General features: G+C 37.9%; 3 protein-coding genes across 4 annotated transcripts; 1 reads left to right on the top strand and 2 right to left on the bottom strand.

The window, feature by feature from the left end:
• Positions 1–1,253: 1,253 nt before the first annotated feature.
• On the bottom strand, positions 1,254–5,943 carry LOC149379325 (OVARIAN TUMOR DOMAIN-containing deubiquitinating enzyme 9-like). 2 transcript variants are annotated; one of them, XM_089604508.1, is made up of 11 exons: positions 5,741–5,943; positions 5,248–5,600; positions 4,550–4,836; positions 4,333–4,406; positions 3,926–3,980; positions 3,639–3,713; positions 3,454–3,527; positions 3,320–3,368; positions 3,038–3,122; positions 2,447–2,503; positions 1,254–2,112 (listed from the first exon to the last, which is right to left on the bottom strand). In XM_089604508.1, the coding sequence occupies exons 2-11, from the start codon at positions 5,537–5,539 to the stop codon at positions 2,057–2,059; spliced, it is 1,104 nt and encodes a 367-aa protein (XP_089460634.1). In that variant the 5' UTR covers positions 5,540–5,600; positions 5,741–5,943; the 3' UTR covers positions 1,254–2,056. The 2 variants fall into 2 exon arrangements, with proteins under 2 accessions (XP_089460634.1, XP_089460633.1); XM_089604507.1 differs by having other exon boundaries at positions 5,248–5,579.
• Positions 5,944–6,840: 897 nt separating this feature from the next.
• Positions 6,841–9,258, top strand: LOC149379324 (uncharacterized). The gene is made up of 3 exons (XM_089603987.1): positions 6,841–8,102; positions 8,237–8,500; positions 8,589–9,258. The coding sequence occupies exons 1-3, from the start codon at positions 6,841–6,843 to the stop codon at positions 9,256–9,258; spliced, it is 2,196 nt and encodes a 731-aa protein (XP_089460113.1).
• A 1,116-nt stretch (positions 9,259–10,374) lies between these two features.
• Positions 10,375–12,579, bottom strand: LOC149379323 (uncharacterized). Its single transcript, XM_089603986.1, has 5 exons — positions 12,549–12,579; positions 11,727–12,433; positions 11,232–11,619; positions 10,543–11,094; positions 10,375–10,463 (listed from the first exon to the last, which is right to left on the bottom strand). Exons 2-5 carry the CDS (start codon positions 12,330–12,332, stop codon positions 10,375–10,377), a joined length of 1,635 nt encoding a protein of 544 aa, XP_089460112.1. The 5' UTR covers positions 12,333–12,433; positions 12,549–12,579.
• Between the last annotated feature and the right edge of the window lie 13,214 nt (positions 12,580–25,793).

Here is a 25,793-nt window from a genome sequence, read left to right as displayed (position 1 = left end):
GGAAAAAGAGCACCCTTTTCCTCGTTAATTATTTGAAAATTTATCCCGGACAAGGGCCGGGATATCCCTTAGTTATACAAGTTAGTCTAACCATTTATGTTTACATTTGCGAAATCAACTTCAAAATCGTCAAGAATATCGAAGCACATGAATGTTTCTTGTGCTCGATTTCTATGTTGAATCCAATCCTTACCACACGTCAATGCTTCGACCATCTCCGGTTTCAAGCTACATCTTCTATCGTCGATGATGCGGTCTGCGCTACTAAAAGCCGCCTCAGATGACACGGTTGAAACATGGATGGTGAGGATGTCTTGTGCCATAGATGACAAGACCGGAAACCTCATCGCATTCTGTCTCCACCAAACCAATAGGTCGATGGCTTCGTCATCCGGTTTGACCCACTCGTTCCGATCGTACTCTTGGATCTCCGGATGAGACCGTGCGTCGGTTGCGCTCGACCTCGTCTCACTTGTCCCAGCTTCTTGTTGTTGAGGCGATGGGCTGTAAGCGGGCGCGTTGACGAAGACATTCGTGTATTGGTGTCTTCTTGGATACTACGTCTGTGATTGAGTTGGTTGTGCTCGATATTGCGGTAGGAGTTTCGCCTCGTATATCCTGAAAAGATCATAAAAAGCTTGCACGATCCTCGCGAGATCAAGTGCAATGTAATCTTGGTCCACGAAATGGTTTCTTATGTACTTAAGAAATTTTTTTAAACCACCAATTTTACATCGGACGTCTAGAATGGCTCCAAAACCGTATAATAATGGAACCTTTCCAGCCCCCAATATTTTAAAAACTTGACTGTCATTGCTTGAATAGAATCTTCAAAAATTGTTTCGTTTTTATATTTATCAAGATGCACAGCAATTGCGGTCATAGTATGAAGACCGAGAAAAGAAGTATGAGTGTAAACAGCAGAGAGATAACAAGTTTCTTTGTAAAAAATGTCGAGAAAATAAACAAATGATTCAGCCATCCTAATATCATATTCGGATATAGCGTTATCGCCATGTTCGCTGTTAATGTAAGAAACAGTAACATCGACATAATGCTCGGATAAAAAGTTGGTCAACATGAGAAATGTAGAATTTCACCTAATTTTGTTATCTAGGTGAAATGTGCGCTCTTGGAGACCGTATACTCTAATGCGTCTCTTAAGCTCATCTACTCTAGAGATTGAACTATTTATACGACTAATGTAATTCATAATCTTGTTGATCGAAATGTCATAACTAGCGGCTCCGGCTTGAACTATGAGGTTTATGATATGGGTAACACATCGTTGATGTAAAAGTGTATCGTCAATATTAAGTTTCTCATTTATCTCTCTTTTGGACTATATTCTGATCTTAAAATATAACCGTAATGAGATTCACACTTTTAAATAGATTCCATAAAATAACCTAGGCCATTATTTTTTTAATAACGTATAACGAGACAAAAATTAAGACACTTGTTTTTTGACCTAGAATTCAGACACCTCTATAGTTATAGTTGAATGATTACTACATCTCTCTACAATACTATAAGAAAGATGAAACAGATGAAACAATGTTCGTTCTTCTAATCCAAAACTGTTCATGAACCCATCAACTGCTATTTAGTTTGGTACGCCATTTTCTTACATCAAGAATATAAAACCGGCCAAGTGAAATAAGTAATAAGACCACCCATTAAATAATTATAAGTAGCGTACAGATTAGTTAAATTTGGGTGGAACGCAAGTTCTCAAAGTTAGAATGACATATCTACACAAAGAAAAAGATCTATCTACAAAAAAAAAAATATATATATATATATAATAAAAAAATTAATACACTATTTATGTACAAAGACATGTATGCAAAATGCGACACCAATCTGCGTGAATTCCTCGTTTTTTCTAATCATAAGAGCCGTAATTAATTAACCATTAGGAAAAAATAAATAAAATAAAGTGATAGCAGGCCTATTTTCAAAAATAATCAGTGATTCAGTGTTGTAAAAAATCCACTGATCTATCTATCGTCACCCAAGTCTCCACAGTTTCCTATTTCGATAAACTCTATATCTAGCTAATGATATTCCACCATTTCTTCTTCTTTTTCGTGCACGGCTCAGGAAGCTCTTCACAACAGAACATGCAAAAACAAAAAGGCCAAAACCATTATACACGGGATCTCCTAACTCGGAATTAAAAAAGGAATGCATATACTTGCGATACGTGACTCGTTGAGTTATCCGTAGGAAATTGAATACTAGTACCAATTGGCTAAATGGTTCCAATGCTATCAACTCTACACTACTTGATGTGTAATGTTAAGATTAAAACACATGTCCAAGAATGATGTATGACTTGAAATGAGATTTCTAAAGAGAAGTATTTTCTAATTACAGCATTAAATCATTTGCTATTGTATCATTGCATCATCATATTTGTTGCAAAGATCTCAAATCTAACCTCCTTCGGGGTAAATCGAATTGTAATGCACCTCAGCCCAAAAGCTCAAGAAAATAACTGCATAATCCACAAATCAGAAAGAAAAGAAGAACTTGTAAGAAATTTTATTTAATATACCTAGAAATGGCTAAGAGTAAATAAGAAAGAGTGTCTTCTTGTGTTGCCATGAATAACTATAACTTCGTAAATCTAAACTCTACACTATTTTCATTATATTTTATAACTACTCATATTCGTAAATATTAAAATTCGACAAAATATTTTTTTAATAATCTAACTACTCATAAAATAATTTCTTAGATTTCAACATGCAATCAACTAATGAAGGTCTCACTGATTCCTGAATTTCCATGGAGGGGGATCTCTTTTCAATTCCTCCCGAGATACCCAGAAGTTCAAGATACGATTTATACATGAAATTGGTTATATTTTTAGATTTTCATTTCAATTAAGGCTGGAAAATTCAGGCTATACATCATATGATACATATTATATGCTTCCAAAAAAACAAAAATTCTTACGGGCATGCAATATATATATATATATATATATATATATATATATATATATTCCAATTTAGTTAGAACTTGCCTCGATTGGACTTCTGCGAGTGAGGGAGAATTTCAATTGAACACGTATCCTTAAAAGACGTGATTACAAATATCTTCACGCCATACTGCAACCACAAAAAATCAGGTACAGACAAGTGAGCATGCCAATAATTAGGCCATTCATAGCACATACCAGTCTAAAACCTATTTAAAGAGCTGATATGGACAAAACTTCACTTGCTTAAAGGAAAAAGACATGATAAAAACGCAATATTGGCTTTCGCGCATTACAACAAAATGAAATGTGAGGGTTTGCTCATACCCAATCTGCAGCAGCCTGCAAAGTGACATGATCACCCCATTCACCACTCCTGTTTCATCAATAAAGAAGATAGTAAGTGAAGAGAGGGTGTAAGATTTTCATGAAAACCACGACTAGAAAGGGACAGAACAAACTTGTTCATTTTCTTTAGATAGTCGGGATAGGCCATAGGAACATAGCCCGCGTATATCTCTGGATGACCCTTCAACTGATAGCCCCAGAAGAAGAAGAAAAAGAAAGCATATATAAGATAGGAGAATTATAATATGAAATAGATTATAATATCGGCATAAGAACACGAAACTATTCCTGCACAAACCTGTTGAAGAATTTGTTCTCTGACAAAGCTATGGTGCTCTGCAGATCGATACAGTTGATCTGATAAGGCGCGAAACTGAGATAAAACGAAACAAAGTCTCAATTTAATGGAACAACGTACATTCATGTGGTTGCCTTTCAAAAAAAGCATGACAACTGTCCATTTGAAGTTGTATGTCATATTATAATGCAATCGACAAAAGGGAAATCTCAACGAAGATAAGGCATCCAAACAACAAGGATATAAATTTCATGATTAAGGTCTAGCAAGTTAAAATTGAACCCAACCTGACAATTACCATCTCCTTGGACCTTACGTTCAATCAATTCATACAACTGCAGTCTGTACAAGAATGAAGCAATCACTTGTCAAAACATTAGTACATTCATAGATAGAAGATAAGACTCGTATCATTTATACTAGATTTACGTATTTCTACCTATATACCTAACCACGAACACAGGTATTATTTATTCAATACCTCGGTAACTCCTGGCTGTGGAGCATAACAGTATTCACAGCATGTAAATTAAAATCTATTTTTCGCCTTTATTGTAACATGGCGACTATTAGCAAGGACTACCCCCCAAAATGAGGAGATGGGTTAAAGCTATGGTTTCTTGAAAAAAGATAAAATATATATAAATCGTAACAACATTGCAATGATATGGGATAGGAATATCGGAGACAGGACCTTTCTAAAAGTCTCTCGTGATCTGATATCTCCTCATCAACAGACGGAATTTTTTCCACCGTCTTAGGAACATGCTGCAAAATATAACATGAAGTGAACTATGAGTCCCAGCAAGGTGGAGCTTCAAAACAGATCCAAACAGCTATGGACAAATCATTGCCATGCCTAAATCCCATAAGAAAAAAAAAAAGATACGATAACACAGTTATGCACTTACTGGGACCGGGATAATGTCATTTAGTCTTCGACGAACTTCATTGTCGAGCAAAGATTCGTCCGTTATGTCCAGCACATGATCCAAGTCGTGCCCATATATCGCACCGTCTCCTGTATCTTCTACCGGGACACCATATGTATATACCGATCCCACTTGATTCTCAGCATTACCATTTATCCCCGTGCGATATACCTCTGCCTCTCTGATGCTCTGCTCTCCGTGATCCTTTGTCGCACCTTCTCTGTTTCCACGGTCATCTGTGTTTCCTTTACACCCGTTTTCACTCTCTACACACCATCAGATTCACCACTCAAGTCACAACAATGAAAAAAAAAAATTAAAGGATAGTGAGTTAGTCCATTGCATCTATTAAAAGATGGAAAAACACATTGTTTTAGCATCAATTGCACATAACTCGTCAAACTGTCATCAAATATGGTGATATGAAGTACTGAATCGAAATTTACATTGGACAATCATTGAATTAATATTCTGCATCTTTGAGAGTTTGACAATCTATGATTATTTTCTATTGATTTATAACTGGCTTCAAATCACCATATATATCGACACCTTAACAAAAATATGTACAATTGATACTAAAAATAAAAGTTTGGATATTTTTCCATCTTCCTACGCAAATTATACAGTCCAGAAACTAATTTGGTCAATCATCAAAAAAAAAAAAAAAAAATTACCGTGTCGCTTGGATGAGCCGAACCAATCCTGGGTGAGTATCGCGGCTTGCAAGTGAGCGTCGTCGGCGGAGGCGATCCTGGAGAGCTCTTCTTGCAAGGCCCGAGCGATGATCTCGTCGCTCTCCACGCTCGCCTGAGGAGCCACGAAGCCTTCGCTGACGTACTCGACGTTGCTGAAATCGGCGTCGTATCCGGTGACCGTGCACCGCGACGTGTCGTTCGCCAGAGTGCACACGTCTAGCAGATGAAGACCCCATCGCTCCACGTCCGGGTCCACCTTATACGTCGCCATTTTGATTTATCCTCAAGCGACTCTTATCGGTCTAAATTCACTGCAGACGATCAATTGAGACCTAATCAACAACGAGGAGACAAAAAACAACACGAAACTTTTTTTTCTGAAAACGAAAAAAAAATATATTAATACTCTGGATTCGACCGAATCGAGAGTTATGGCACACAAACAGTTTCATCGAATTATAAGCAGACCGACCTCGAGAGAAGGTAAAGAGTCAAACAGAAAGCGTTCGCGAGTTTGCCGGCCGAAAGAATGGAGGTTGGGTTCGAGCGTGAAGAAGAGAATAGAAAAAAGAATGATTAGTGATATTTGGAACCGTTTTCGCAAGCAACGTGATTAATTGAAACAAAAATATCTCCGAAGGTTTTTTGGGGAAAAGGGAAAAGGGAAGAGAACTTAATTGGGAAGGGAAACTTGATAAAGCAAGCTTGATAAAGCATGTGATTTGAAAACCAAACCATGTTTTGGTTCCCTTAGGAAAACCAAGCATATCACCATGTAAAAAGTCCAAATTACCCTTAAATGAATTTTTTTTTCAAAATCAATCCTTCACTCACTCCAGTTGTCTTTTTCAATTCAGAAACCAAAACAAAAGAAAAAAAAAACGTGCAGCCCACAGCCAAGCACGTTTCCCTTTCAAAAAAAAAAAGAAAAAAAGAAACCATCCTCAGAGCCACTCAGAGCCCTAGCCCGCAGCCGTCGTCGCCACTCAGCCGTCGTCGCCACTCAGCCGTCGTCGCCAGTCCAGCAATCCCGCGAACAACATAGCCCTCCAGCCGAGTCGCGAACCAGCCAAGCCACAGCCAAGCACGCCCATCTCCACGGTCGTCGCAAACCCCAACGCACGGCAAACCCGAAGATATATGGGTAAGTTTCGATCCCTAATTCGATGATATTTTGTAAGAGATTTGTTTGATTTCCTGAAAAAAAGAGTTTGAGTTCGTCATGTTGGATCCAGAAAAAAGTCCGAAATTGTTGTCTGTAATTTCGACGTTTATAGTTGTTATTTTGATTTCATTTCGAAGATTTCGATTCCCAGAAAAGATATCGTTTAAACTCAAATTTTTAACTTCTTAACAGGTTCAAACGTTAATATATGTTGTTTATTTGATGGTACTTGGGTGAACAAAGGTACAAAATGGGAATATACTAATGAATCGCGATTCGAACTCCGTGCACTCGCGAAAGACATATCTCGGGCGGAGCTATTAATCGCTATGTACGAAGCTTTTTGTGTCGACAAGTCGTTATACGATTTGAAACTTGAAGCTGCGTATGTTTGGGCTGGAAGACCAATGCCTCCTCTCATTTTGGCATCGGACGCTAGTGTGACGGCATTTATGTTAGAGAATTCTGGTCAATCCAAGCTGAGGATTTCCTTATGCGTAACCCCCGTGAAAAGAAACATTGTTGATGCAGCTCTTGATACAACTCCAAGCAGGGCAGTTTCACCAACCCCAAATTCTCAGGTAGCATGCTTAGGTATTAGCGTCGAGGTGAATGATTTTCAGGCGCCATGCGATGAAGAGGGTGATGAGGAAGGTAAGGATGGTGATGATGAGGAAGATGAAGATGGCGATGATGAGGAAGATTTTGATGCAAGCGGATTCTATTGTGAGGATAATCCGGTTATGAATGATAATGATATTCCCATGTCAGAGCCAGTATCGGCGACGCCTCATAAGAAGTCAAAATTATGGGATGCACATGTTTCAATTCCCGATTCGGAGGAAAATGTAAGTACGCCTTCATCCACTGCCAGTTCATCGGACATATGTGTTGGGCAAATTTTTGATAATAAGTTTGATTTGAAAACTAAAGTTGCCATGCTTGCAATGAGAAAGAGCTTTCAGTATAGGGTCTTCGAAACAAGCAGGAGTCGATGGGTAGTCAAGTGCAAAGCTGGTGATTGTACTTGGAAATTGAGAGGGAATAAACTACCAAACAGTGATATGTTCGAAGTGAGTGTGTATGTTTCTACACATACTTGTTCGATTGATGCCCCTGCTAGTGGCCAACTTCAAGCTGCACCATGGATTGTAGGACATGTTATCAAGCATAAGTATAGTCTTCAATCGACATCATATACACCAAGGAACATCATAGAAGATGTACGAAAGGAGTATGGGATAAATTTGAGTTACGAGAAGGCTTGGAGATGCAAGGAGACGGCAATTGGGTACATAAGGGGTACACTTGACGAGTCATACAAGCGGTTACCTGCTTACTTCTACGCATTAGAACAAAAAAATCCAGGTTCGGTTACTGACCTTGTTCTTGACTCCGGCAGTCGATTTCGGTACTGTTTTTGGGCCCTTGGAGCTTGTATACGGGGATTTGCATCATGTCGACCTGTGATATGTATCGATGGTAGTTTCTTGAAGACAAAGTACGGAGGGCAGATATTATCGGCGATTGCATTAGATGCAAATGACCAATTGTTTCCACTTGCATTTGCTGTTGTAGACACCGAAAATAATCACTCTTGGACCTACTTCCTTCGGAAACTGAGAGAGACCATCGGTTCCCCGCCAGATCTTTGTTTCATATCAGACAGGTACTTAATTTCGAAGATTTTAGTTTTGTTTCGACAATTTTGGAATGTTATTTCAGAGATTTTAGGTTTTCTGAGAAGTACATTTCGAATATTTTAGTTGATCTAATATTTATGTTCCAAACGCTTTGTTTTAGGCACGCGAGTATCCTTCATGCTATACCGGTTGTGTATCCAGAGTGTTATCACGGGATCTGCTACCAGCATCTAAGTATGAATGTTGCTCATGTGTTCAAAACCGATGTTTGTGGCCCAGAGATGTATGGCGCATGTTATGCTTGGAGAAAATCTGTTTTCCATGCTCAATTCGAGAAGCTAAGGCGTAAAGATCCAAACCTTGCTAAATATCTGGAAGACATTGGAATTGAAAGGTTTGCTCGGTCGTACTTTCCTGGAAAAAGGTAAGTTCACAAGCAGGTAGTACTTTATTTCGAAGATTTTGGTTTGTTTCTTAGATTTACAATGCGACTTCGAATATTTTAACAACAGGTACAATTTATTGACGAGTAACTACGCGGAAAGCTTCAACAAGAGGATAAAGGACGCTAGAACATTCCCAATTTGTAGCATGGTGGAATGCATTCGATTTACTCTTCAAGAATGGTTCTTCAAGCGAAGAGAAAAATCTGGAAATGCGAAGACCAAACTGAGTCCAAAATTTGATGAGGACTTACGACTTCAAGTTCAAAAGGGTCGCCATTTGCAATATTCGGGGGTTACGCAACATGAGTTCTTAGTACTTGATGGAGACGAGGATGGCACGGTAAACATGTTGACAAAAGAATGCACATGCGGGTTGTTTCAACTTCTTGGTCTCCCTTGCATGCATGCGACGTGTGTCGCAACAAAGCGTAACATCGATGTGTATTCATTGTGTCACCCTTTCTATCGAGTAGAAAGTTGGAGAGCAGCCTACATGGATGCTGTGTACCCTTGTGGTCCTGAAAACGAGTGGAATGCTCCAGAAGAGCTGTTGAATATGGAGGTCAAGGTACCTGTTGCGAAAAACCCCGCCGGTCGGCCGAAGAAGAAGAGCAAAGGAGGACGGCGCAAGATCAAACGTTTGCCGTCTCAAGGTGAAGTCATTGTTGTTCAGCGCAAATGTAGTATTTGTGGAGGTAGAGGACATAATAGGAAGTCGTGTACTTTTCGTCAGTAGTATTGGATTTCAGACATTTAAGTTATTTTATGTGTTTGATTTCAGGGTTTTCAGCTAATTTTCAGACATTTCAGTTAGTTTATGTGATTAATTTCAGACATTTCATTTATTTTATGTGTTTGATTTCGGAGTTTTCAGTTAGTTTATTTGCTTGATTTCAGACATTTCAGTTATTTTATGTGTTTGATTTCAGAGTTTTCAGATAATTTTTATAATGGATTTAAGACATTTCAGTTATTTTATGTGTTTGATTTCGGAGTTTTCAGTTAATTTTTATAATGGATTTCAGACATTTCAGTTATTTTATGTGTTTGATTTCGGAGTTTTCAGTTATTTTATGTGCTTGATTTCAGACATTTCAGTTATTTTATGTGTTTGATTTCGGAGTTTTCAGTTAGTTTATTTGCTTGATTTCAGACATTTCAGTTACTTTATGTGTTTGATTTCGGAGTTTTCAGTTATTTTATGTGCTTGATTTCAGACATTTCAGTTATTTTATGTGTTTGATTTCAGAGTTTTCAGATAATTTTTATAATGGATTTCAGACATTTCAGTTATTTTATGTGTTTGATTTCGGAGTTTTCAGTTATTTTATGTGCTTGATTTCATACATTTCAGTTATTTTATGTGTTTGATTTCGGAGTTTTCAGTTAGTTTATTTGTTTGATTTCAGAGTTTTCAGATAATTTTTATAATGGATTTCAGATATTTCAGTTATTTTGTATGTTTGATTTCAGAGTTTTCAGATAATTTTTATAATGGATTTCAGATATTTCAGTAATTTTTTGTGTTTGATTTCAGAGTTTTCAGTTAGTGTATGTGCTTGATTTCAGACATTTCAGTTATTTTATGTGTTTGATTTCGGAGTTTTCAGTTAGTGTATGTGCTTGATTTCAGACATTTCAGTAATTTTTTGTCAAGGATTTCAGACATTTCGGGTTCATGTATACATTACAAACCAAAATATCATCCAAAAAACTAGTCTCCAAAACTACCAAAGTTATTATCAACAAACATTACAAACCCAATTTTCATCCAAAAAAACTAGTCTCCAAAACTACCAAAGTTATTATCAACAAACATTACAAACCCAATTTTCATCCAAAGTAATGTTCATCACCCCTTTTTCAGGCTTTTCAGTTTGGCTGTGTTCAACGGAGTGTAATCATCATACTTTATGGGCCGCTTGCTCTTTCTCTTTGAAACTACACAATCCAACATAAAAGAATTAAAAAGAACATAAACCATGAAATATAGGCAACAGTTTGAAAATTGAGAACTTACCATAGACACGGACAGATTCTTTCGCCGGAGGGTTGACGAAGTCGTCGTCGTCGTCATCGGGGGCTGCCACAGAGGTTTCCGTCGTGGGGGCTGCCACAGTTCTTGCCGTCTCTTTCGTCGGAGGGTTGACGAAGTCGTCGTCGTCATCGAGGGCTGCCACGGTGGTTGCCGTCACGGGGGCGTTCACGGTGGTTGCCGTCTCGGTGGCTGCCACGGGGGCTTCCGCCTCGGGGGCTGCCGTCTCGCTTGCCGTCTCGGGGGCTGCCGTCTCGCTTGCCGTCTCGGGAGCTGCCACGGTGCTTGTCGTCTCCGGGGCTGCCACGTTGCTTGTCGTCTCGGGGGCTGCCATCCCTTCGTCATCATCGTCTTCATCTTCGTCGTTGTCATCATCTCCATCGTTGACATCCGGAGGGTCCAAAGTTTCATCATCTTCATCGTTGTCATCATCTTCTTCTTCTTCCTCCTCACCATCATCATCCGGAGGGTCCAAAGTTTCATCATGAATATTAACAGCTTCGTCAGGGTCAAAAAATAAACCTTCATCATTCTCCACTGCCAAAAATTATGTCACAAAACACCAAAAATTAATAACTAATATTCGAAACAGTATATAAAAAAAGCCATAAAACTCCGAAATCATTAACAATATAAAACTAAAAACTTCGAAATTCACAGTTGAGAGAGATTACCATGTGGCGATGGTGACCTCCGCCGTGGAAACTTCTCCGATGGATACCTCTCTTCTTGTGTAGCGCTTCCCGGGACGACACTTACCAAATAATCGAGTTTCTCAGTCGTGTCTTTTTGCCACCTCATGATTTGCTTCCTCATGCGCTTCTGCTCCCTACACATTTTCTTAACATTCTGCTCCACATCACTCAAACGTCGTTCAAGTATTGAAAAATTCTCATCTCCACGTGGTGGGCCAACGTCCTCTTCATTCACGTACGCCGACTTCTTGTGCGCTACAACAGAATTGTAACCCGGATATTCTGGTATAGTAGATGGGTGTCTCTCGAGTATGGAGAGATACTTCTTCTCACCATCGGTAGGCTCAAGCGTCGGTGTTGCCTCCACCTATAAAACAAAACTTCGAAATTAATCATACATAATAGTTGGAAAACGTCGAAATGAAGCTGAAAATGTACATAAAATCTCCGAAGAAAAAAAGTTAGAAAACATACGCTTTGTCGGATTAACTTTTTTGTGAACCCCTTCTGTCTTGCTTGTTTCATGCTCACCCATTTGAGCATTCTCGGAATGCTATTCTCGCTCAATTTCTTGCCATACTCTACACCGACAAACTCTATGGCCTCGTACGCCCAAAATTGAACCGCAGGGAGAAACCCTTGGACCGCATACTTTGCGTCTTGAACCTTCTTCTGCTTCTTACCTCGATTCTCGTATAAGGTACGCAGGTGTTTCGGGTCCGTCGCTAGCAACCCCTCGAGAGTGGCAGCCCAACTAACGTGGCCCCACGGAAACGCCATAAAGTATGGGAGCTCATCGACCATACTTAACAACTCCTCCCAAATACCTTGCCAACTATCCTTTCCTCGTATGATGCCTTCCACAATCAAACACAGTCCGAGCTTGTACAAGTCTTCTTTGTTCGTGCACGTGTTAAAAGCTGCCTCTAAATCAGCAACAGACGGTGCCTTGTGAAGTTTTTTGTCGTTGTCATCAACGTGTTCGGGGTCAGGAAAATACGTCTTCAACAGACGGTTGCTTGAAAGGTGCTTCTTGAATTCTTCCGTTGATGGAAGCGTACTAAACTTTAGTCCGGTCATCAAACCAAACTCGTTTCTTCCGAAACGGATAGGATTCTTACCGATACCAAAGTAAATTGCATCCTGACATCTTTGCTGGATGCGTCGTTGGAGAAGTTGGTCTATAATCACACCATTAAAGTTGAAACCCGTAACGGAAGGGGAATCGATCCAACTAAATTGTGTGTCCTTCAACCTAGCATGTAATCCGAATACCATAAATCGTGTGCTTATTACCTTCAAGAACCCGCTGCCTCTGAAACTTATTTGACCACTGTAATCCTTACAGATGGGAACTAACAATTCATACTTCGGTGCCTACAAAAAAATGAGAAAAGTTCGAAATAAAGAATCAATCACAGAAAACTTACTGAAAACTCTGAAATCCTGTACATAAACTAACTGAAAACTCTGAAATACATAAAAAAAGATAACTGCAAACTCTGAAGTCTTTTACATAAACTAACTGAAAACTTTGAAAATCATTATATAAACTAGCTGAAAACTCTGAAATCCATTACAAAAAATAACTGAAAACTCTGAAATCCATAAAAAAAATTAACTGAAAACTCTGAAATCATTTACAAAAGATAACTGAAAACTCTGAAATTTATTACATAACCTAACTGAAAACTCTGAAATTCATTACATAAACATAACTGAAAACTCTGAAATCCTTTACATAACCTAACTGAAAACTCTGAAATCCATTCCATAAAATAACAGAAAACTCTGAACTCATTTACAAAAGATAACTGAAAACTCTGAAATCCTTTACATAACCTAACTGAAAACTCTGAAATTCATTACATAAACTAAATGAAAACTCTGAAATCATTTACAAAAAATAACTGAAAACTCTGAAATCCTTCACATAACCTAACTGAAAACTCTGAAATCCATTCCATAAAATAACAGAAAACTCTGAAATCATTTACAAAAAATAACTGAAAACTCTGAAATCCTTCACATAACCTAACTGAAAACTCTGAAATCCATTCCATAAAATAACAGAAAACTCTGAAATCATTTACAAAAAATACCTGAAAACTCTGAAATCCTTTACATAACCTAACTGAAAACTCTGAAATCCATTCCATAAAATAACAGAAAACTCTGAAATCATTTACAAAAAATACCTGAAAACTCTGAAATCCTTTACATAACCTAACTGAAAACTCTGAAATCCATTCCATAAAATAACTGAAAACTCTGAAATCATTTACAAAAACTAACTACAAACTATGAAATCCTTCACATAACCTAACTGAAAACTCTGAAATCCATTCCATAAAATAACTGAAAACTCTGAAAATCCATTACAAAAAATAACTGAAACGTCTGAAATCAAACACATAAACTAAATGAAAACTTTGAAATCGTTTACAAAAAATAAATCCATTACATAAACAAAGCAAACTTAAATCTTCGAAATCCCTTCAAACCGCTATGAACTTCATAGCCAAAAAATCCAAAATCTCTAATCAAAACTACATCCCATCCCAAAATTTCACACCGAAAATACCAAAGATTTCATATCAAAACAATCTTAATCACCAAAAATTCATCGAAAACTTCAAACCCTCATACCCAAAATCTTCGAAACATATTCTAAACAACCCTAACAAGTCATAATCGAAGATTCTCAAATAATGTCATCTAAATAATTATGAAACCATTTCAATTTAACAAACCCTAAAACAATGGGACCCAAAACAAACTCACCATTTTCGTTTGGTTCACGACTCGGCTGGACTGGCGAGGAGGGCTCGGCTGGTTCGCGAGGAGGGCTAGGGTGGTTCGCGACTCGGCTGGACTGGCGACCACGGAGCGAAATGGCGAGTAAGGCTGGACTGGCGAGGAGGGCTCTGATGGTTCGCGACTCGGCTGGACTGGCGACGAAGGACTGAAATGAATAGTAGGGCTGGACTGGTTTACGACGATGGGCGTGGGTGCATGAGGATGACCGACGGAGAGAAGAGAAGAGAACGAGGGATTTGGGGCGGGACGGGATGAGCGGGGTTTTTTTTTTGGGTTTTGAATTGAAATGGTTCGGGAATGGGAAAGGCACGCATGAAATGGGAAGGAATGGGAGTGCAGAGAAAATAAAGGATTGATTTTGAAAAGAATTTTAATTTAAGGGTAATTTGGACATTTTACATGGACAAATGCTTGGTTTCTCTAAAGGACCCAAAATATGGTTTGGTTTTCAAAACACATGCTACACTAAGCTTGGTTTATCAAGTTTCCCATTGGGAAAGAGTGGTGGCCAAGAAGATGTTTCTCTAATAATTTAATATCTTTTGAAAATCACTTTTCTAATAAATGTTAAGATCACGTGTAAAGAAACGATTAGGCCATTAGAAAGAGAGAATACAGATGAATACGTAGCTTAGCGTAAAGTCTTTGACTTTTTGTAGAATAAGCTTTTGACTTTCGCTATACATTCTTTGTTTTGGTCTCTCGCCGATAACGAAGCCCGTGTCCAGACTAATAAAAAAAATGAGGATAATCTCATCAAAAACAAAAAATCGAGGATAAAGATTAGAGTTAGAGGGCATATATCGGCACAGTGATGTCATCAAGTTTCGAATGATTGAGAGAGTGTGAGAGTTTTGACTTTCGCGGCTAAACTCGCGGCATGCGATAGTTGGTGTCAAAGTCAACTTTAAATTCGACTTATTATACTTTAAATTCGACTTATTATACTTTAAATAAATAGTGAAATTATATAGGGAAAATAACACATTTATACCCTGTGTTTTAGTGAAATGTCGAGTTTAACCCTCAGTTTTCAAAAATGTCGAGTTCATACCCTCTGTTTAACTCAAATGACGAAATTATACCCCCTATTTAACTAAAATGACGAAATTATACCCTGAAATAGACAACAGTGTCACGAATATTCTTTTTATTGACTTTTCATTGACGTTGACTATAATATTTATATATAAAGACCAATTATCTTTATTCATTCGCGCCATATATGTAATTTACTTAAAAACTAAAAAAATAAACAACAATCTCTTAATCGTGAAGAACACAGAAAGAGGCAAAAATGTAAACATCGATAGTTGATAGTCATCAAAATCGCATATTCGAATAGAGAATCCAGGATTTAGAGTTACAATTCGAACACGGAATGAAGTCATTTCTTAGGAGGTATGAGTTTTATTATTTAATTTCAATTTAAGGCTATTTTTATTTCAAAATTGAGAATTTGGAAGTTAGGGCACTGATTTAGATTTGATTTGATTTTTCTTATATAAGAGTTAATATCAATGAAAGAGAGATTTGTGACGCTGTTATTCATTTCAGGGTATAATTTCGTCATTTTAGTTAAACAGATGGTAAAATTTCGTCATTTTAGTTAAACAGAGGGTATGAACTCGACATTTTTAAAAACCGAGGGTTAAACTCGACATTTCACTAAAACACAGGGTATAAATGTGTTATTTTCCCAATTATATATACATATATGTATATATTTGTTGTTTTAGGCTTTTAGCTAGTATTTTATATTATTGAATTTTAAAACAACCTCAAAGAATGCTAAGCTCGGATTGACCATCACTTCCGAGATCATTATTGAGTTTCAGCTCTCGATGTTTGAAGAACAATCAGAGAAACGAATTCTAGAGAGAGATTTGAAAAAGAAGAAAAATGAATTGATTGATTAACTGAGATTGTAATTCTCAAAGATATACAGGATAAAAGAGAACCGACTACAAGAAATGTGTCGTTCTACTAAAACAAACGACAAGTAAATAAAGAGATGAAAAAGACTAAAAAGCCCTAAACGTTCCGTACAACCCAAGCAGGCTAATAAAGACTCTATATCCAAAACTCCCCCTCAAGATGAGCTTGGTCGAAAAATGTTGAGCAAGTTCATCTTGGACATGAGCTTTTGTAAAGCTGGAGAATGCAATGGCTTCGTCAGTATATCAGCAAGTTGCAAATGGGTGCGTATAGGAAGTAACTTCACCAAGCCACTTCGAAGATGATCACGAACAAAATGTAGATCAATCTCGATGTGCTTGGTCCTCTCGTGAAATGTTGGATTCGAGGCAATATGAATGGCTGCCTGATTGTCACAATAAATCACCGAGGAAGAGACTGAACTGATATGAAAATCCTTTGCAAGTTGCTGCATCCACAAGACTTCACTCATCACTGCTGCCAACGAACGATACTCTGCCTCAGCCGAGCTGCGTGAGACCGTGGATTGCTTCTTGGATTTCCAGGCCATTAGTGAATCACCTACAAACACACAGTAACCGGTTATAGAGCGCCGCGTATCTCCACAAGTTGCCCAGTCAGCATCAGAAAAGGCACGGAGTTGTGTAGTAGATGAGGAAGGATAGAAAAGTCCAAGTCCTGGAAAAGACTTTATGTATCGCAGTAAATGATGAACTGCTTGTAAGTGTGGAGTTCTCGGAGACTGGACGAATTGGCTCAGACAGTTCACTGCATAAGTGATATCTGGGCGTGTAATTGTCAAATATAACAATCGTCCAATCAACCGTCTGAAACCTGTAGAATCCTCTACCAAATCTCCATCATCAACAGCTAAACTGATCTTCGGATTCATTGGAGTCTTGACTGGCTTGGAGTCAAGAAAGCCGGCATCTTCAAGAATTTGCAGAGCATAATGCCGCTGACATAGCATAATCCCTGCAGAAGAACGTGCAATCTCTAGGCCAAGAAAATACTTGAGATCACCTAGGTCTTTAAGCCTAAAAACAGCACTGAGAAAACTCTTGACATCAGTAATAACCTGTTTGTTAGGACTGGATAAAATAATATCATCAACATACAAAAGGATGACAACAAAAGAATCACCACTCCCACGAGTGTACATTGAATAATCTGACTTAGACTGAACAAAACCAATTTTCAAAACAGCTTCAGTAAATTTCAAGTTCCACTGTCTAGAGGCTTGCTTAAGGCCATAAATAGACTTATGTAACTTACAGACCAATTTTCCTGAGTGATTTTGAGGCTCCCCCTGTGGAGAATATCCCATTGGCATGTCCATGTAGACCTCCTCAAATAAGTCCCCATTTAAGAAAGCATTGCTAATATCAAGCTGTGAAAGAAACCATTTTTGTGAAGAAGCAAGACTGAGTAAAAATTTTACAGAAACCAACTTTGCTACAGGGGAAAAAGTTTCAATGAAATCAACTCCCTGTTGTTGTGTGTAACCCTTGGCCACTAAGCGAGCCTTTCGTCTTGCCAATGTACCATCGGAGTTCAACTTGTTTGTATAAACCCATCTGCATCCAATGGATGTTTTGCCTGCAGGTAATGGAACAATAGACCAAGTATTGTTTGCATGCATGGCATCAATTTCCTCGGTTATAGCTTTTCTCCATTCCTCATATTTGACAGCCGTATGATAAAACGAAGGCGCTGAATGAGCTGTGAGAGACAAAACAAAACTCTTAAAAGGCAAAGACAAATTCTCATAATCAAGGACGATATTAATAGTGTGCTTAGAGTTATAGCTTAAACCTGCTTCAAGCAAATTGCAATGATATTCCTTGAGATATGCCGGAGGAATACGTGTCCTGGTAGATTTTCGAGTAACCACATCATTATTTATATGTGTTGGTTGATCGATATCCACTGGCTGAGAACTAATAGTCTCAGGATTATGTGAATTATCATCGTGATCATGAACAACAGAATCCGGTGCTGATGGAATAGCATTGTGAAGCAAAGTAGGTAAGCAAAAATCCTCAAAAGGGTCAGTTTTGTTCCCGGACTTGTTTTTATCCTGAAAAGGAAAAAACTTTTCATGAAAAACAACATCTCGAGAAATAAAAACCTACATTGAGTCTAAGTCTAAGAGCTTATAGCCCTTAACACCCGGTGGATATCCAATCATGATACATTTGCGAGCCCTTGGTTCAAACTTTGTTCTATGCGCCTTTAACGTTGATGCAAAGCACAAAGAGCCAAAAACACGCAAATGTTCATAGTCAACAGCTTTCTGATACAAAATCTCATAAGGTGTCTTGTGAGATAAGATAGGTGAAGGGGTTCTATTAATGAGATATGTAGCTGTAAGCACACAGTCAGTCCAAAAACGAATAGGAATTTGTGATTGAAATAAAAGAGCACGTGCAACATTTAATAAGTGTTGGTGCTTCCTTTCAGCAACAAAATTTTGCTGCGGTGTCTCGACACAAGAGTATTGATGTAAAATCCCATGCGCAGAAAAATATTCAGTAAAAGCAAGTTCCTTAGCATTATCAGAACGAAAAGTTTTGATAGAGGTAGAAAAATGATTAGCAACATATGCACAAAACCTGGGAATAATCAAACGTACTTCTGATTTGTATTTCATCAAGAAAACCCAACAAAATCTGCTCTTATCCTCAACAAGAGTAAGGAAAAATCTATGACCAAGACGTGATGGAGTCCGATAAGGACCCCATATGTCACAGTGAACGATATCAAAAATACAATCAGAAAAATTATTTTCAGAAGTAAAAGGAAGTCTATGTTGCTTAGCTAAAGGACATATGCAACAAGGTAAGGGATTATCTTGTAAAGAATCAGAGTATGCTAAACGTTCTTTCAAGGAATTTAAACGCTGAAAAGATAAATGATCTATCATTTGATGCCAAGTCTGTGCAGAAACCGTGTTCACATGAATGGTAGAGTTGGAGATGCTTTGCCTATCAAGAACATAGAGGCCATTGCACATCCTACCCTTTCCAATCATCCTCGAACGACTGGTATCATGTACAAGAAAAGAATCCGAAAAGAAACAAATAGTTACATTTGATTCTTTTGCCAATGCACTTACCGAGATCAAGTTGAACTTGAAACTTGGGACATACAAGACATTGTATAGAGTCAAATTAGAATTCAAAATTATATCACCTATATAGTAAACCGGTATAACAACACGATTTGGAAGAGTGACATTGGAATTGTGCAAAGTCCGGAGTTTGACAAAAGAGGATTTCACAGCACATATATGCCTAGTGGCTCCAGAATCCATAATCGAAGACTCTAAGGCTGAATAATTTGAATAAGGAGTGGAGTTTACCAAACCATTCAAACCTGTTTTGAATGAAGTCATGTTGACTTCACTGGACACCGAAGTTGAGGCAGTGAGCTGGTTCGAGAAATGATTGATGAGCTGGTGGATTTGTGCTGAGGACAGAGTAGAGGATGTGAGAGTTGAAGAAGATCCTTCTATAGTTCCTCCAGATCCTGATGCCTCGACTGCATTTGTCTGATTCTTGGACTTGAATTTATATCCTGGTGGATAACCATGGATCTTGTAACATTTGTCGACGGTATGTCCGGTCATCTTGCAGTGAGTGCAGAGTGGACCACCCTTGGATTTGAACTTCTTCTGGTCTTCACGCACCGCCATAGCGAGAGAATCAGATTGATCTTTTGAGTTGAGAGAATCCATGCCAATGGATCTTTGAGTCTCTTCTTGAGAAAGCATCGCGTAAACCTTGCTGATTGGAGGAATAGGCTCCATCAAAAGGACTTGTCCTCGAGCGTGAGTATAGGTCTCGTTGAGTCCCATAAGGAATTGCATCACATATTCCGCCTCGGCAAATTCACTCAATTTAGCCTTTCCTCCACAGTTGCAGACACATGTGCATTCAGGTTTGAATTCGCACAAATCTTGATACACTGATTTCAGCTTGGTGAAGAAGACTCCGATAGAGTTCTGATCCTGAGCAAGATTGACAAACTCTCGCCTCAATTGGAAGATTCTTGGACCGTTGCTCTGCTGAAATCGATCTTTCAAGTCATTCCAAATGTCTTTCGCGGTTCCTCCAAGAAGAAGACTGGATGCAATTTCTTTGCTCACAGAATTCATAATCCACGCAATTATGGTACTGTTGTTGCGACTCCAGAGACGAAGAAGATCTGGCTCCTCCGCTGTCGGTTTGACGATCGTTCCGTCAATAAAACCTAGCTTGTTCTTTGCCTCTAGCACAATCAACATTGATCGACTCCATGGCATGTAGTTGTTCCCGGTCAAGACGTTTGAAACCAGACTCCCTCCAGTTGAATCTGAATGATGGAGATAGTAAGGCGAGAATTGATCTTAAATAGTCGACCTAGGTCGAGCGTTTCCGGTGATTCCGGTGATAGGCGTCTCCATCGATGAGTTTTCCGTGTCCGCCATTGAAGTAGAGAGAAGTGGATCTCAAAAACGAGAAGTTGAGACGAAGAAGAAGAAGATACTCAGTGAAAGCAAAATTGCTCTGATACCATATTGAGTTTCAGCTCTCGATGTTTGAAGAACAATCAGAGAAACGAATTCTAGAGAGAGATTTGAAAAAGAAGAAAAATGAATTGATTGATTAACTGAGATTGTAATTCTCAAAGATATACAGGATAAAAGAGAACCGACTACAAGAAATGTGTCGTTCTACTAAAACAAAACGACAAGTAAATAAAGAGATGAAAAAGACTAAAAAGCCCTAAACGTTCCGTACAACCCAAGCAGGCTAATAAAGACTCTATATCCAAAAATCATCGATGGGTCGATGTCTGTGAGATTCATCTCGACCCTCAAGCTCGCGTAACATTATATCAGCCATGTACCGCTTTTTGAATTTTATAGACATGTTGCAAAGTATGTTGATCTTTAAAATCTTTGGATTGAGCCACATATACTTTTTCATTTAAATTTACATTTAGGAAGCACTCTTCTCATCCCCTTGAGAGTTCGAATTGACATTACATTTCGTAGCTTGCTTTAATCGAACTGCAAGCCATGTGAGCATTTTTTTCGTCAACGTCAATTCGAGTTAATCCATAGGTCATTGGCCTATTTTTATTGTTGATTATGATGCCACGGTCATCTGATTAGTTCATAAAAATGCATTGCCTGCAAATAATCTATTGAATTGTTCAAGTTACTATTGCATGGAAAGAATCCAATATTACTCTTATTACTCTTGAAGTGCTTCTTTAATATACTTTGGTTATATTATAAAATATACAACTAAAAAAAATGCATGTATTCGGTCTTTTTTGTTTGGTTAGTGTTCTCGAATTGGTTCTCCTATGACATTTTCTACATGAGATTACTTGAAATGATGCGAGTGAATGATGTTTTCAATGATAAACAATTTTTATTTTATTTTAATGAGTCACTGTGATCGGACAATGGACTATTGAAGCATATGGAGTTTTTTTTAACATGTTCTTCGTGAATATTTGATTTCTCCAATAATGAGGTTATATACTCGCCATTCGTAGAGTACTAGTTAGATCATCAGTACTATATACTCTACAAGCATTGTTGAGCAAAAAATATACTCTATAAGCCATATTGTCGTGTAGTAATCGAAAAATATAACTTTCATCAATTTATGATAAAAAAAATAAAATAAAAAATTCTTAGATATCCCTTTGTTATCAAGTATGTAGCATTTGCTACCAAAGACATTATAGATATATGATTTTGGATTTGCTTCCCTTGAGAATTTCACAATGGGTGTGTCTATATCATGGGTCTTAAATATTACTCGTGCCATTTCTTGAAAATGTATGCTTTTCTATCATATCTCACATTGTTGGGGATTTATAGGAGAAAATAGCTCACGTTTGCTTTGAAATATTATGAGGAAGCGTTGCTTTCAAATTTTGTACTCTGATCACTTCGTAGGTAAGTGACTTTACCGATTCTAGTTTGATGTTTGATTTGAAAGTTGGGATTTTTTTAACATATTTATAGTGTCAAAATTATTGTTTACATTCTACCTCATGTGTATCTCGGAAAATCATAAACATATACACAAATAAAGCTATTTATCGTAGACTTTCAGCGAACATGTGGCCCATAATATCCATGTGCATTAATTCCTTGTAGTATATTGGATAACTTTGTGGCAAATTTTGATACTTTTACCTAATTTGCAAGGACCACATATATATTTTGATTAATTTTTCATATTTGGTAGACCATGACACATAGAGAGGTGATCACGCCCAAATTGTGCGTCACTAAGTGGTTGTTAGTAGCACAAGAAAAGCATAGTCGAGTCTGGGTCCGCTTGTTCCCGCCGAGGGAAAATGAGCTCCTCCAAACCCTAGCCGTGATCGGGGGAATCTACTCGGTGTTCATCATTGGCGTCAAGATGGACAACTCGCTCCTGAACGTCCGGTCCGCCAAGAACTCGTGGCGGATCGGGTTCATGGGTTACATATGTGCCGTCACCACCGCGACGGTCCTCCTCTTCACGATCCTCAATAATTTCCAAGGCCTCTTACTCCTCGGACCGTTCGTCCTCTACGTCCCTATTTCCCTCTCCTACACATTCTTCCCCGTCCTCGCTCAAGCCTTGGAAGAGCTCGGCCTCCTCAACTCTGAGCTCGGCCAGCTCGCCATGTCCGCCGCGGTTCTCAACGATCTCATCTATTGGTTCTTCCTCGGCCTCTCCAACCCCCTTAGGCAGGAGAAGATGAGCCACGCCCTTCAGGTATATATGCATGTCCCGCTAACAAAACCATAATTCCATTAATTGAAGAATGGAAACTTAAAAACTCATCAAGTGGTAAATGAAATATAAATTTTAAAGATAAAAATGATGATTTTGGATATGAAAACTAGTTCAAATATTATGAAGATCAATGAGAGAAAACACAAGGCGTCGGGTTATTCGATTGCTTCGCTTACCAATTACTCATATGGTTTCACAATTACAAGCTTCACATCATAAACAAGTAATCGGAAAAAAAAGATATTAAGATCAACTAATACAAAATGTATTTATTTACGAACAAACTCTTTCAATTAAGACCATGAATAAAATTTTATTAGCTATGCTAAATCGACAATATATATCAAATTGATTTTAACGCACTAAAGAATTAGCTAACAAAGTAATATTATTTTCACAAACTTTATAAGCAGTTCTTAAACATATATTATATATAATCAACGATATTGTAATAAAAGAAGAGCCACGGAATAAGTGTAAAAAAAATTGATAACTCTTTAAAAAAAATCACATAAATCAATCATGATATGAAAAATATAAATAAAATAAAACATAAACAAAATAAAATTCACCGTTAGCCTTGGTCGGATTGGTAAACTTACGCAATTGAGATCACTGTTAGCCTTGCTAGGGACTTACCCAAGTACACAACTCATTCTCACAAAATCCTAGAAAAATATGGAAGAATAAAATGATATTATTTAGCTAAAAATTCAGAATTAAAATATGTTGTCTAAAAACAAAGTCTAACCTCTTATTTATAGTGTTTTAGATGAGGTAATATAAATGAAACTAAAATGAAGTGAAATATATATTACAAACACAAATGGTGATTTTCAAAATTCTTTTTGGTGGGATTTGTAGCTGATTTGGGATCCTCATACTGGAGTAGGGGCCTTCTTAGTCACATTTGCCACATTGAGCTTGGATTGATTGATTTGAAAGAGGTGTGACCCATGACAAACGCTGAATCGTGAGAAGTATGATGCAAGGTACCCAAATCCATAAATACTCTTAATAGTCTTCTTTTCCTCCTTCATAAACCTGGGCATACAGTCGGTATCGGAGCTCCGAATTTCGACATATGCCATTTCCGATCGTAATGAGACAAAAGCTTCTGATTGCTAACCTATCGGAAATAACGTCCAACCGGGATCGGAATTTCCGATTCCAAGGTCAAAAATTCCGAGTTCCGATTATATATGTGTTTTGTTGTATGATTTGAAGCAAAAAAACATAAAACAAAAAATACAAGTTAACTCGCCGCGGCAACATTGCAGTTCACCACGGAGGAGGTAATCTAGACCGTTGGATTTCAAATCCAACAGCCCATAATTAAAAAAAAACGTAAAAAAAACTTAGAAGTTAGCAGAAGTATGTATTTTCGTGGGTTTGTTTTCGCTTCCGACAGGCTGTTAGAAGTGTCTCTTCCACTACAGACTAACACCGAAACGGTACTTCTGATGACATAAAGTTAGCATTCAGAACCGAAATTTCTGATAATTTCTGCCACCATTGCCTAGGATTACTCAATCACATGCAAGTATTTCTTTTTTGCTATACACTATATTTGAAGAATGCCAAGTGGGGTCCACACAATTGCTTAATGAAAACTTCTCCACACATAATTTGCTTTAGGTGGTGAAGCACACGTGTGAAAGGAATGAGCATTTGATGTTGAGTGAGCAAAGGACGGTGGTTCTTCACTTTTTTAGACTTGATATTAGACTGCTTAATTTAGCATTTGGTCCATTTTTCATCAACACTTAATCCTACAAAATAAAATTAGCAAATGTATTACTTGTAGGAAATAATGTATCTACTCTGAGTCTTTAACTGATACTAAATTTAGCTTAAGCTTAGACAATAACTGTTAAAAGTCGTAGAGCCAAAAATTAGGCATAAGTGATCATTTATATCTACTTTGAGTCAAGTGGGAGTTTGTTGGTATTTATGCCCACAACTAGATGTTGAATGATGGATTTACTTAATGAGTGATAAGTCTTTCTTAAAAGGCAACTCAAAGTAATCTCTAAGTAAATCAATTAACCAAAAACATACATTCTTTATCGTAAGAATCTAATATGATAAGGAGCATCTTTATCATCATTCCATCACAAATCCCAAGAGACATTGATCGTAATTCAGCTTCGATCCTACTCCTAGCCACTACTGGTTGTTTTTTTACCTCTATGTGACCAAATTTCCCCAAAGAAACGAGCGATAGCCTGACGTAGAGCGTCGATCCTCTGGTGAACCAACCCATTCAACATCTGTGTAGATGCAACCATTTCTATTCATCCCCTTCTTAAACAACAGTCCCCTTTTCGGTGTGTCTTTGAGATATTGCAAAATTCGGTAACCTGCAAAGCCATACTCGAGGGGGAGTGCATATCGGGCCTGGTATAAGCTAAATGAATCAGTTTACCCACTAACCTCTGGTAATGTCCCTTATAAACTGGTTTGTCATCATGATTTGTTTCAAATTTTACGTTTGGATCCATTAATGTCTTCACTGGTCGAGCCCCAAGCAATCATGTGTCACTGCGAAGATTGAGTATGTATTTTCTTTTAGACATGGACACACTTGATTCATTTCACTAGATTTCCATACCTAGAAAGTGTCACAGGTATCCCAGCTCTTCATCTCAAACTTCGCGGCCAATTTCCTCTTAATTTGTTGAATTTCGACTCAATCATCTCTAGTTAGAACGATATCTTCAATGTAGACAATCAAAATGGTGATTCTTGATTGCTGCCTTTTGATGAAAATAATGTGGTCCAGATGATTTTGTCTGTAGCCATGCTACACGACCGCCTTCTTGAATCTGTTGAACCATGTCCATGGTGATTGCTTCAATCCATATAGGGATTTTCTCAAAGAACACACACCTTTGTTGCATTGTCAACGTTGAATCCGGGTGATAGAGTCATGTAAACCTCTTCTTCCAAGTCACCATTTAGAAATGTCTTAACGTCGAGTTGG

Source organism: Urtica dioica, chromosome 12 (assembly GCF_054948205.1).
Source record: "Urtica dioica subsp. dioica isolate 48M chromosome 12, U.dioica_male_clone48M_v1_H2, whole genome shotgun sequence".
Taxonomy (NCBI): domain Eukaryota; kingdom Viridiplantae; phylum Streptophyta; class Magnoliopsida; order Rosales; family Urticaceae; genus Urtica; species Urtica dioica.
The sequence above is the reverse complement of the archived record's forward strand: the minus strand, read 5'-3'. Positions and strand labels throughout refer to the sequence as shown.

Excerpts from the sequence above, each read along its gene's own strand:
- LOC149379325 (XM_089604508.1), bottom strand. The coding sequence starts at position 5,539 with ATGGCGACGTATAAGGTGGACCCGGACGTGGAGCGATGGGGTCTTCAT. Across the intron at positions 4,837-5,247 it reads CGGCTCATCCAAGCGACACG|AGAGTGAAAACGGGTGTAAA; the intron begins GTAATTTTTTTT and ends GATGGTGTGTAG. Across the intron at positions 3,981-4,332 it reads CACGAGAGACTTTTAGAAAG|ACTGCAGTTGTATGAATTGA; the intron begins GTCCTGTCTCCG and ends ATTCTTGTACAG.
- LOC149379324 (XM_089603987.1), top strand. The coding sequence starts at position 6,841 with ATGCCTCCTCTCATTTTGGCATCGGACGCTAGTGTGACGGCATTTATG. Across the intron at positions 8,103-8,236 it reads CTTTGTTTCATATCAGACAG|GCACGCGAGTATCCTTCATG; the intron begins GTACTTAATTTC and ends GCTTTGTTTTAG. Across the intron at positions 8,501-8,588 it reads TCGTACTTTCCTGGAAAAAG|GTACAATTTATTGACGAGTA; the intron begins GTAAGTTCACAA and ends TTTTAACAACAG.
- LOC149379323 (XM_089603986.1), bottom strand. The coding sequence starts at position 12,332 with ATGACCGGACTAAAGTTTAGTACGCTTCCATCAACGGAAGAATTCAAG. Across the intron at positions 11,095-11,231 it reads GAGGTCACCATCGCCACATG|TGGAGAATGATGAAGGTTTA; the intron begins GTAATCTCTCTC and ends AATTTTTGGCAG. Across the intron at positions 10,464-10,542 it reads AGAATCTGTCCGTGTCTATG|TTTCAAAGAGAAAGAGCAAG; the intron begins GTAAGTTCTCAA and ends TGGATTGTGTAG.